At 39.5% G+C, this 12,249-nt stretch overlaps 1 protein-coding gene across 1 annotated transcript in view; it reads right to left on the bottom strand.

Annotated features, from left to right (window-relative positions):
- The window catches only part of MKX (mohawk homeobox), a 46,455-nt gene that overhangs the window by 23,740 nt on the left and 10,466 nt on the right, over positions 1 to 12,249 (bottom strand). Inside the window, exons 3-4 of the mRNA XM_062494152.1 lie at positions 12,091 to 12,244; positions 10,519 to 10,854 (exon numbers count right to left, since the gene is read on the bottom strand). Coding sequence (XP_062350136.1) covers positions 10,519 to 10,854; positions 12,091 to 12,244 — 490 coding nt within the window. The remainder of the gene's footprint in view (positions 1 to 10,518; positions 10,855 to 12,090; positions 12,245 to 12,249) is intronic.

The following is a 12,249-nucleotide window of genomic DNA, read 5'->3' as shown; positions in this document are numbered from 1 at the left end:
AATTTGCTCCTGAAGAGCCAGGTCGTGAAGAGCCTTCATTTTTCCAGCAAACTGGATTTAAGTTGACAAATAGTAACAGAGAGAAAAAAAACCTCTGACAAAGTAAGGGGAGATGGAGAAACCGACAATGTTTAACTTGATCTTCGAGGGTGTAAATCTGTCAATACCCACAAATGACCACAAGGCCATGTGCCAGTTTTCACTCTGAGATACCGTAACTAAGACATTTGGCTGGTACCTCACATTGGAAAGAAAGTTTTTACATTTAGAAATGTAAAACATTGTAACATTTAAGGAATTTTGGCTACAGCCCGCTAGCTAGCCTTCCCCCAGCCTCAGCTAGGGGATTATTTTGAATGTTGCTTTCCTTTTGTGCATCTGTTGCCTAAATCAATGTGGAGGCATGAGGGAGGGACTGAAAATTGGCTCTGGGAATAGTGGTATATTTTAGTGTCATAACTGAGAGTCTTGGCGATCCCTTTTAACTTGAAATGTCAGTGCCATACCAAATGATCTGGTCATCATAACCTCAATTTCTGGCCATCACAACCTCAATTTCTGGCCACCACTGAAAGAACAGAGATAGAGTCTCTGACATCAGGTTTCAAGGCCACTGTAAAAAAACTAAGGAAAACAGATTTCGTGGCTTATTGGAATTTTGCTTTACCTATTTTTGTGTTTCTTTTCAGCTGTTCCAGTTTCAAATATTTATCTGAACTCTTTCTGTCTGAATTGTTTTTTCACTTTTCCCTATTTTCTACAATGCAGTTTACCTCTCCAAATCTCTTTCCTGCTTTAAACTCCTAGTCTTTTTTTTTTTTTTGTAGCTCACATAAATCTCATTTATACAAGCCTTTTGCATGCTTTTACTGTTAGGACATATTTCTCCTTTAGCAGATCTAAAGTGGTGATTTGATGCCAACTTAATGCTGTAAAGATTAAAAGACCTTAACAGGTCTCTAGTAATCACTGGTAATTTTCACATCTGCCTCTTTATCTCTTAAAATACCCAAATTTTAAAGTCTGCAGTGAAGTGGGTTCAATATCACTGAATCCACCTCTAGCTTTCTGGATAATTAGAAATTGAACTCTACAGACAAACATTAGACAAGATTTTGCAGAACAGGTGATTTAAAAGCGCTTCCCTTTCTCCTTCAAGCCGACAAAACTCTCATTCACAAACAGTATCTACAGGTTCCTGACATTTTCTGAATTGCATGTACAAACTCACCCACAGCCCAGCATTATTCCATGCAGATATCCCTTCAGTCCACTTCTCAAATTGTGGCAAAACCCTCCCAAAATTTTCTCTGTGAGTACACATGGAATATCAGAAGTCTGGTCTCACTAAACTGTTTTCATCATTATGTTTCTGGTATTCACATTATGGACAAATGACCTAAAAAATTCAGTTAAACACATAAAGGAGAGGGGTTTTTCTTCAAATTACAGAATTACTTTTAAAAACCACAAACCTGCAAAAGGAAATAGGATTTGCTGGATCAGATAAGATCACTAGTTTATCTGGTCAAGCACATTCAATGTGTAGATTTTTAGAAAATAAAATTAAAATGGGAGAGGTAATGGTGAATAAAACTAATTTGGCAGTTCAATACTGTACAAGTTTTTACAGTAGTTTAGAAGAATAAAAAAAAATCTCACCCAAAAGAAAACAATCCACTCTTCTTATTTCCTTATTTTTTTTCTATTGCAATCAATACATAAGTTCTATCATTTGCACCAGCATGAATAAATTTTTTTAACCTATTTGAGAATCATCAAACACTACTTTGGTGCACAAGCCTGGAGAGTTTCAAGTATTTGCCACTCATACCAAAATCTTGCCGTGGTAAGCAAAATGGATGTGTTTGTGCACGTAAGCAAACACAGAAAGACCCAAACCATTTTCTTTATTTACAGCTATATGACTGAATACAAACAAGCTGCTCTTCACTAGTTTCACCACCGGCATAAAATATTTCAGACTCCAAAACTACTGAGAAACTCATAGGTTTTTTTTCACCAGTCATCATGCTCCAAATTTACAAGCCTAACTCAGATGGTTGTTACTGGGATGTACCTGCTTAAATCCCTTCCACAGATGGGAGAGTGAACACTGTTCATGCCAAGTTTCAGTCTGGATTGAATTTTTACAGCTGGGTCATAAATTTGCAGATTAAAAGGGTTCTAATGGAAATACAGGTACAACCTTAACTACAGCAACATGAACAGCAGCAATGTAACACTGCACAAGGGACAGTCTGCACTACAAGCAGAATCTACCAGGAGTTACCCAGCGTCGCGTTATTTCTCCCCAGCAGCGGTGGAAGGAGGCTGGAACATGCAGAAAACTCATGCCAGGTGTGAAGTTTCAATTCAGATGTTTTTCCAGAAAGAAGTGAAACTTTTATGGGCTTGTCATTCCTTTAAGTTTACTGCTTAGCCAGAATGTGAAAAGTCCAGCCCTTTTTTCCCTTCTGCTACTACCCCATCTCGTCTGTGCCTGCCTTGTCTGCACCCTGTCCCCTCCTGGTCACACTTTCTTGCACTGCACACAGATTAGTATGTTAGTAAGAATCATCCAAGGCAGTGGTTACTTGCAATGAAGATTATAGATTTCATATGCAAAGGTGATCCACTGAGCAATAAAGAAGGGGTTTGTCCCTGTAATTTCTCTTTCTTCATGCAAGTGCCATGGGCAGATGTCTTGGTGCAGGAGCAGTCACCTGCAGTCCCACAAGAGCCCTGAGGAGCAGAACAGGCACATTTCAGTGCTGGAGATAGCACAAGTCTTGCTCTCAACCCAGTGATCTTTCCTCCAGCCATGGCTTTGTCTGCTCAAAAGTGCTTCCCCACCACTGATATATAAAGTTGTGTGGGGTTTCTTAGCCCCTTCTGATGAGGTGACAGCACACACCTCTTTGTGTTTTGTTCCTCTTTTTCGCTGTCCCACATACAAAATCATGCCATATGCATTGGCCTACATCTCCCCTTCGGCACAAACAGCTGATACTCACATTTTGCTGCTGGGTTTCCTGGGTAAGGGACAGAGCAGATACTCCTTTGTGCCTTCAGAAGCATGCTGGGGGACAGCCACAGTGCCAGGGCCCCTCTGCACACACACCAGGGCAGTGTGAGGGGACATCCCATGGGATGCAAACCACTGCTCCTGCCTGGTGCTGCCCTGCTCTGGTTCTTGCACCAGGGCTGCTGCTCTGCTTGAGCTGGTACATGGCTCATTTACCTCATCTCCTCATCTCCCCAGTGCCCCACTCTGCCCTCCTCTCTGAGCAGTGTTTCTTTTTGCAGCAACGGTTGCAGATAGCTCTTTTTGCAATGTTTGCAAGGCTGAGGGACCCCTGAATCAGGGCAGAAGCCATGGCAAGGCAGCACACGAGCCTGATGTTTCTGCTGCAAGACATCTGCACACAAATTTGGCTACTGGGGAAAATCCTGCTCAGGCAGTGGAAGGGGAGAAGGAATCACATCCATTTCACTAAATGAGTTTTCCCAAGCTGTAGTTTCACACACCCTTTAAATATCCTTAAATTAACTGCTAATTTTCTAACTAATTTCCCTATTATATTCATTACTAACCATGCAGTCTAGAGCTAAAACTGGAAAACAGTCTGATTTATGACTATGTGCTTTTCCATGCACATAATTTCCTGAAACATTCAGATTTTGGCTGGCCCCAGGTTTTAAAACCAAGCATAACTCTGAAGACATTTGGAACAATGGGAAAATGGGGATAAATATTTTTTTCTCTTTGAAAACACTTTCATTAAATGTGGGAAGCCTAAGGCTTGCCAGAGAACAGACCTTGCTGAGGCCTGGAGCATTGATGGACTCTAAAGAGGAATATTAAGATATATAGTTGTTAGAGATTGGTGACAGTACCACATATTTTTACTGTGTCTGAGAGAGCTCTTGGGCAAGCACAGGGGTCTGATGCTTTTTGGCCGCTGCTGTGAATATTTGCATTGGAAAAATTTTAATGGTCTTGGAGAAACAACGGCGGGCTTTCTGCACCAGCACAGGCAGCGACAACCTGTGGCCATGGAAACACGGCTGGTGCCCTGATTTTTTTGGGTGTCTTCTCTGATTTTTCAGTCAAGTGTTGTAATCTTTTCCATTTCAAATCATTCATGCAAGAACATCTCATTCTCTAGAATGATAAAGCTGTCAGGAGTCCTGACACGTGCTGCTCTGAAGCAAGCTGATTTGGAGAAAATCTTCAGCAGCCAAAAAACTGGCTCAAGACAGTTTTTACTGAAGAATGTGGAAAAATTGCCAGTGACATCAACAGAAGCAAAAACAGAATGCCCACAGTCCCCCTCTGCTCTGTGGGGTCTCCACAGCAATTATACCTGAATTATAGAACAGACAAAAATATGCTGCTACTTGAAAAACATCTTATCTGCATAGAGGCAGATCTCTGGAATCTTTAATATTTTGGCTTTAAATGGGAAAATAAAAGCCTTAAACATTCATAGCTTTTTGCATCTGAAAACAAACAGATAAAACAAGAATGCACTTTTTGCAACCAGCACCTATAAGAAAACAAATGGTCTCTTTTCCAATAAAAGGATGGAGTGGATTGAAGCAGCACAGGAAAACTGCACTGCTGGGAGTGCTGCTTCCCTTCTCAGCAGGGCTGGCTCCAGGCAAAGTTCTTCCTTTCTGGCTGGCAGTCCCTGGGTGCCAGGTTTTTGGGACACAGCTCTGCCCCCAGCTGTTGTTGTTCCCAGCCCACCCAGGGCTTTCTTCCTCCATTCTCCTACCTGAGAGAGGTTGGAACTGCTACCTTCCCACAAAAAAAGATTTAGTTTTGATGAAGCACTGTTTTTTGGGGTCATGTGGAGAAAATTCTGACCCATTCCGCCTTGCAAGTCAGGTACTGAGAAAGCAAGAAACTAAAGAGAACTACAAAACCACCTTATTTGATCTTTGGTGTTTGAACTGAAAGAAATGCAAAAAGTGAACCAAACTAGCAGGGAATGGTTGGTACCTTTAAAGTTCTCAGGATTGGGCTATCACATCTGCTGTATTAAACCTGACGCTTCCCATGTAGTAAAGCCATTTCCTTTTATTCTTTCTTTAGGAAAAAAAAAATCAGAGCAGTAAATTAAACACAATCTTCTCCTCAATTCTCAATTCCATGCTATTTTAGTTGATGAATCAGGTAATGTAATAATAAAATTCCTGCAGAAATACGATATTAACTGTGTAACCTTCAAATTTCAGTTATGCTGCTGTGTGCATTTAATTCTGTACTTGACATTCACCTTTTACATTTCACTTCTGGATGACTTTAGAATCTGCAAAAAAGACCTCCTTCAGGTCTCCCAGGTTACTATTTATTTCAAAGTATCCCCAAGGTCTCCAGCACCATGTAGATCCAACTTGCAAAAGTCACTGCTGTAAGCAGTTTTTGTGGGTCCCTTGAGTTGTTTCTGGAAACAGGTTCCATTGTGTTCATATTATGCTTTCAAATTTTATGACTTATTTTTAAATTACATGTTAATTTCTAAAAATGCTAAATTGCGAGGAAAAGTTGGCAAGGACCACACAAAATCACAGCACTGTTCTACAGTTTGTGTCTCTCTATAGCACCTATGTGCATAGCTACAGCCTTACATTTAAGTGCTCTGTAGGAATGTGGGCCTGATCCTGCAGAGTGCCGAGGGTCTCATCAGAGGTGCTCAGTGTGCTGCAATAAATGATCCAGGATCATGCTTTATAAATCACCAACTTTGCAGGATCCAAAGGAAAGAAAGAAAGGAAGGCGAGAGGAAAGAAAAAGTCAGTAGTAATGAAAACATCAGAAACAGAGCACACTCCTGAGTATAAATGTCTAAAAATAGAGATCAAACATCTTCAAAAATCAGCCAGTCATTCAAGCGCTTGTTTAAAACCACCCTTTTTCCCTCTTTTCCAGGCCTGCAAGTCTTGAGTTTCCTCACTGTTTTTATTTGTTCTGGCTTTTCTACTGTGCTAAGTAACATATAAAAGGAAATCAATGAAAAACTTGCCTACAGAAGAAGGTCTCCCTGTCCTGCCATTTCATGTCTCTTTCTCTTGTTTAAATTTTTGCTTTCCTCCACTAGACAACAATATCCCAGAAAGCTGGGAATTTTTCATTTCCTTGTGCTACAACAATGCAGAACATTTTGTTTCTGTAGGTGACCTACAATAGGATACTCAGGGAGCACTGCAGCATGATTTCAGAAAAGTCAGCATTTTAGTGATCCGTGAACTGAAGATTGACATTGCCTCTTTAGATTTATATTCAGCTTCATGACAAGCATTAGATCTTTTCCTTGTAGATTTCTAGCGTGCTTGTTGCAGTCAAGACTGTTATTTCTGTTTGCATTTGTATAACAAATACAGGTAGACAAGTCTGGTTTCATTTACTCCTGTCACACAGAGAACCCGCTGTGAGTGACTGCATGCCAAGAAGTTAGGGAAAATCAGTTCTCCAACATGGCTTTTTAACTAAACAAAAACACTGAACCAAGCCTTTCACTCATCAGTTTAAGATGCATATTTGACCAATTATCTATACTTATGAATTATATCTGTTAAAATACATGTTATGGTATTGGCTTTTCACAAATATTAGGGTGGATACTATATGTGTGGTGTTAAAATGGTTTTTAAGGTATAGTTTTATTTAGGAGTAACATAGGCTGATAAAGTGTATTTGTAGTAAGTGAACTACCTGCTTAGTTAAATAATACCCAGTGAAGACATCTGCTACTGATATACCAGTTACCAGCACCAACTGTCTGTAGATATTGAAAACCACAGCCCAAATTAAGACTAATAAGCAAAATAAATTAAAACCACAGCCAAGAAAAACACATGCTCTAAAAAGTTGGACTCAAAGAGTGGCCACGTAAAACAGTTCTGGGAATATGGAAAATAGTTTGCAGAAAAGTTTGAAAATGTATGATAGGTCTATGAATATGCAACAGGCTACCAAATTTTAGGGGTGTCTCCAAAACAGCAGGTGTGCTCTTGGCTGAATGCCAAGCACCCGGCTCTTACAACCTTTTGCTTTATTGTTTGTCTCTTATTGCCTTTCATTAAACCCTTTAAAATCTATCAGGAAAGCGAACCTTGTTTTTCACATACCTACACCAGGACTGATCTGAACTGAAATTTTCTGCTTTAAGTGAACACACACACTTGTGCATGCACTGTTAATAGGCATAAGAATATCAGCTTAGGACAAAAAGACTTACAGAAGCTTGTGACATACCCGAGAGAGCTGCTCTTCCCTGGATTCCCTGTTCTGCCTGCACTGTCCACCTGCAGCAGCTCCCTTGGTTTCCCGGTGTGGCCACTGCACCTGCCAGGCTCCCACTTGGGGTTTGCTGCTCCAGCCCTGAAGCTGCTTCCCGTGAGCTCAGGGTAATTGCATGGAAGTATAAAACGAGGCTGCCCTGCTGACAGTGAGTTATACAGCCTGTCCTTGATCTTTATTTGGGATTTCCCAGTTGCATGAAGCTGGAGCAGCATATGGTCCCGTGTTTATAAGCATGTTAATGACTGAAATGGGAACCTCTACAACCCGTTTTCCTTATAAACTTTAAACTGCAATTTCTTGTTTTTGTTATTGGACACTGCAGTCGTGCGCTGTTAATTTGGCACAGGCTGTTGAGACACACGTGGCCTCACTGACCCCGGGCGCTGGGCAAAGAGAGCAGCTCCAGACACACTGATGGACCTGAAATCAGAGTCCAGCCCCTAATCACAACCAGACAGGGAGAGTAAACTCTCTTACTCATCATCTGCTACAAAAAGTTACTTTTCCAGGGAAGCACAATAAAGAATTTGTTTAAACTCCAGTGACTGCCTGTCCTTACAGGCACAACGACCTTGCCTACCATTTCTCAAAAATAAAACATCAATCTGTTTTCACTCTGTGCTTTTTAAAATACTGCTTAAAATGTCTTTGTAAGTTAAAACATCTAGTAGCGGCTTGATGATCCTGCAAAGGATCCTTTCTGTTAAAAATTAGCTGTTTTGCTCTAGAAAAAGTTGCAGCAGGGAGCTCCTTGTAAGTGGTGATATCTCACTTAAAAATACACTTGCCAGGAGGGTAAGAGTGGTAAAGTCAGCCATACCCTGTTATTTACTTAACCAAAATATATTACAGCTATTTTTGAAAACACTGATACAGGTCTGGTACAGTACCTAAGTAAGAACTGTCAATTCAGGTATTCAAATTACAAAGAAAAAACATTTTAACTGTAAGTCATCCTTATGTATCTCTCCCTACCTAAAAATCATGGAAAATTTCACCTATTTGAAGGTAAGTTTCATAAATGGACAACAAGTTGAGAACATCTGCTTTCTTTATGAAAAGCTTAATTCCTGCACGTATAACTTAATCAGAAAATCATTAATGGACTGTAATCTTTTAACTGAAAAAGCCCATTTGTACCTATATTTTCTGAATGTTCACACATATAGAGCAACTATATAGCAAAAAATAATGTATATACATATATGATATGTGTATCATGTGTATATATATGATCATTTTTTTCTTTCTATATACTGCTTTTCTGCTTTTGAAGTGCAAAAAGAATAAAACTATATTCTAAGAGCTGCTGGTCTGTTCTCAAAAAATGTGAAACTGTTAAGGAAGATATTTAGGAACTGGTTTAAATACAGTTTCAAGAGGAGTTCCAGGAATGTCACTTACAAACTTTAAGGACAAATATACTAGTTTTTAGTCACTCCGGCACAGCTGGTGAATTTACACAGTTACAGTGCGCCTCAATCAGCCTTCACATTAATGACCATATTGTTCAGTGCAGCTTGAAATTTGTCAAGAAGAACTTAACCCAGTAGCAAATTTATTATAAATTTTAAAAAGTCATGTATCCATTTTTAGGTTATGGTATGAAGTACAGAAAAACAGAAGTTTACATATCTGAACTTCTGCATCTGTTCTTGAGTAACTTTCACTTAAAAATAAAACTTGGCAGACAATATACTTGTAATGCAGACCAAATGCATTTGGTATGTTCAGAAAAAAAAATAAATGAACAGAGAGAGTTTATTTTGAAACTTATTAATCGAGCATGCACTACTCTCTCCCCAGGAGATCCCATTTCTCCACAGGGCCCCCACTCATTCTTTGGTCCTTCCTGACAACCTGCACACACAAGCATCTTCCTAATCCCTACCAACAGAGCTCAGCCTTGTGGTCCCTCCACATGGACGAAAACCCCACATGAAACACGGCAGAAAAGAGAGAGCAAAGGCTGCAAACTTGAGAGGTTGCAAAGGCACCTGAACATGTCTGCCAAGGAAACTAAAGGGAACCAAGTACAAAGTATAAACCTGTATTAACTTTACTCCAAAATCCTCCAGTACTTTTCAGCAATATCCATCTCTGAAGTGATGCTGCCCTCAGGGTGGTCCCTGGCAGAATAATCTGCCAAGAAAGGCCCAGAACAACACAAGGGGCTACTGCAATGAGCTGAAACCCTGAAACTCTGGTGGAGACCTTCAGAGACTGGGATGCAAAACTTCATTTTTTCAAAATGATATTTTTGTACCTCATGTCCCAACGAAATACAGAAGTTTCACAATAGGAGCCTTCCAGCATTCCCTGCCTCACAGGGACTTGAGCAAGCCCTGATCTTGCCCTGATTTACAGCAATTTACTGGCATGAACCAGGCAGTCCCACGTGCCTTACTCTGACTGGTAACAAGATGGATGACATTACATCATGCTTGTATGTTCTTAATGATAAAATTAAAATAATAAACTGTGTGTAACCCTTCAAAAATAGTAAGACATGGTATTTAATGGCCAAGTCTGTAGCTCCTTCACTCTGGAGAGTGATGTAGAAAATAATCTACACTAACGCCTGTATTCCTAAGAGATGCACAAGCACCAAAGGGTTACATACTGGACAAGGCACTCTGAGGACTGAAAAGGTGCTGTACAACAGGGAAAGGTGCTCACATGCACTCCACTGAAGGGAATATAACTCATGTAAGTGTCACAAGCAGCCACCTTGAAATTTCAAAGCCCTCCTCCTCCCTGTGGCCATAGAGAACTTCAGCCCTCCTCTAGTCCTCCCTTATTGTAATAGAACGTGCAAGAGGTTTCTCCTTCCTTAAGCTCATCTTAGTGCTGACAAAAAGTGGCCTGTAAGTGTCATTTCAAAAATTATCCCCACTGCCCTGTTTGAAAAGCAAACCAGCTTCATTAGTGGCCAATAAGAGCACTCAACTGTAATACTGCAGGTTTCTTCTCCTCCAGAGAATGAAAGGGTGGGCAGGATTTATCCACTCTAATGTGAAAGGATGGACAGGAGTAATCTACTCTCATGCAAGAAGATGGACAGGAATTATCCACTGTCTTATGAGAGGATGGACTGGAGTCACCCAGTCTCATAAAAGGCACAATTAGGTGACACTTATTCCAGGAGCTGGTGTCTACTGAAGATGTCTGTAATAGAAATCATGAGGAAACATATCCCTTACCTGTCCGATAGACAAAATTGCCTTCTGTCTCTGATGATGATGGAGACACCAGTTCTTCCTCAAATTCATTGGAACTAAATGAACCAGAATGATTCCTTTGCCTTGTTTTTTCCATCATAGCTGCATTAGTAGCCATGACATGTCTCAACGAGTCATTTAGATAACGATTCAGTAAACTGCTTTTGTATTTGGGGGGTGACACATAATCCTCATTGGCACTTGCTTCTGGTCTCACTCCTGTTTTTATTACTGAACTTTCAGTTTTAATCACAGTGTGATGAACTGGTTTGTTATATCCCCCTTCATTCATATGATTTCTCGGAGGATTTTCTCCATCTGAAAACAAAAGAACAAAGATACAGTAATACGCTGAGTATTTAATATTTAACATGAGGCTTTCTCTATGTGTTTTGAATTGTGATAAATATAACTAAAACTAGACAGTAACTTCAGCATTAGACACTGATTTTCATTTTCTTCTGTTCACATATTGCTCATAGATGTTCCCATGATATTCAGATGTTCCAGCTATTCAAAATTAATTAGCTACAGAAAACAGTCTGAGAGTCCAATTTGTTCACTAGTAGCACAATATAGATAGAAAAAAAAAAATGAAAAGTGCCCTAACTCAATGATAAGCATTAAAAAGCTGTGTGAATAGGCTGAATTCTTGCTACCATAACTCGCAATTTGGTTTGCCTAAATACCACAGTGTGTGTATTTATGTGCATTTGCTTAAACTGTACTCTTCATTGTTCTGCAAGCAATCTTTTCAAGGGAAGTGAGTAGAAATGTGAGTACATTACCACATTTTTCAAGCAATGTGAGTACAGACTGAAATTGGAACACAGATATTTGAAATTGAGTACAAATTCAGACATACTCTTCTAAAAAATCACATACATTTCTGACAATGTTCTGTAGGATTTGTTCCTGTCATTGTATCTCCATGTCAAAGCTGTCTAAAAAAAGTACTCATAGACAGAATTAATACAATAGTTCTACTAAAAACACAGGGTACTTTTTAAAAAGTCCTGTATTTGTTAATTTGAGTAAAAAAATTGCATCCTTTATGGAAAACAGCTGCTAGCATAATACATTAAATAAATAACAGCAATATTCAGTTTACCATCTAATATGGCCCCCTAATCAGATTCTCCCTTTAATGATGTAAATTGCTATAGCCCTTCCATGCAGGAAAGTAACAGTTAAGTGATTTCTCACTTCTTTATAGCAACAAATATAATCAATTTTTTTTCCTTTAATGCAGATTAAAGAAATAGGCTTGTGGAATGTCATGAACTAACAATTATCTTTCTAGCAACAATGAAATATAATAACATGCAGCCAGATTGCTGCCTTGAACAACTTATATAATCCTGCTTTGAAAGGCTGTGTAGTAGTTGGGAACCAAAAAAGGCACCTTAATTCACCAAAAAAAAAAAAAAAACCTAAAATAAAGACAGATCCACTGAGGGTATTTGTGATTAAAAATTAGAGCTAATTAGGGTATCTAACACCTTCTAAATATATTTTAGTCTGTTTAAAATGAAAAAAAGAGCACCAACAAACCTTCAGAGCATGAGTCATCGCTGCTCACGCTGAGTCGCTCAGCATTTCCCTGAACATATTTGTTGTACAGCTTTATTCGTAAAGCCCAGCTAAGGTCTGGTTGCCTGACAGTGTTCTTCAGGCGGCGTCTTGCATTGGCAAACCAGTTTGATACCTGCA

Source organism: Cinclus cinclus, chromosome 1, assembly GCF_963662255.1.
Source record: "Cinclus cinclus chromosome 1, bCinCin1.1, whole genome shotgun sequence".
In the NCBI taxonomy this organism is placed as follows: Eukaryota; Metazoa; Chordata; class Aves; order Passeriformes; family Cinclidae; genus Cinclus; species Cinclus cinclus.
Note: the sequence above shows the minus strand (reverse complement) of the source record. Positions and strands in the feature narration are given on the sequence as shown.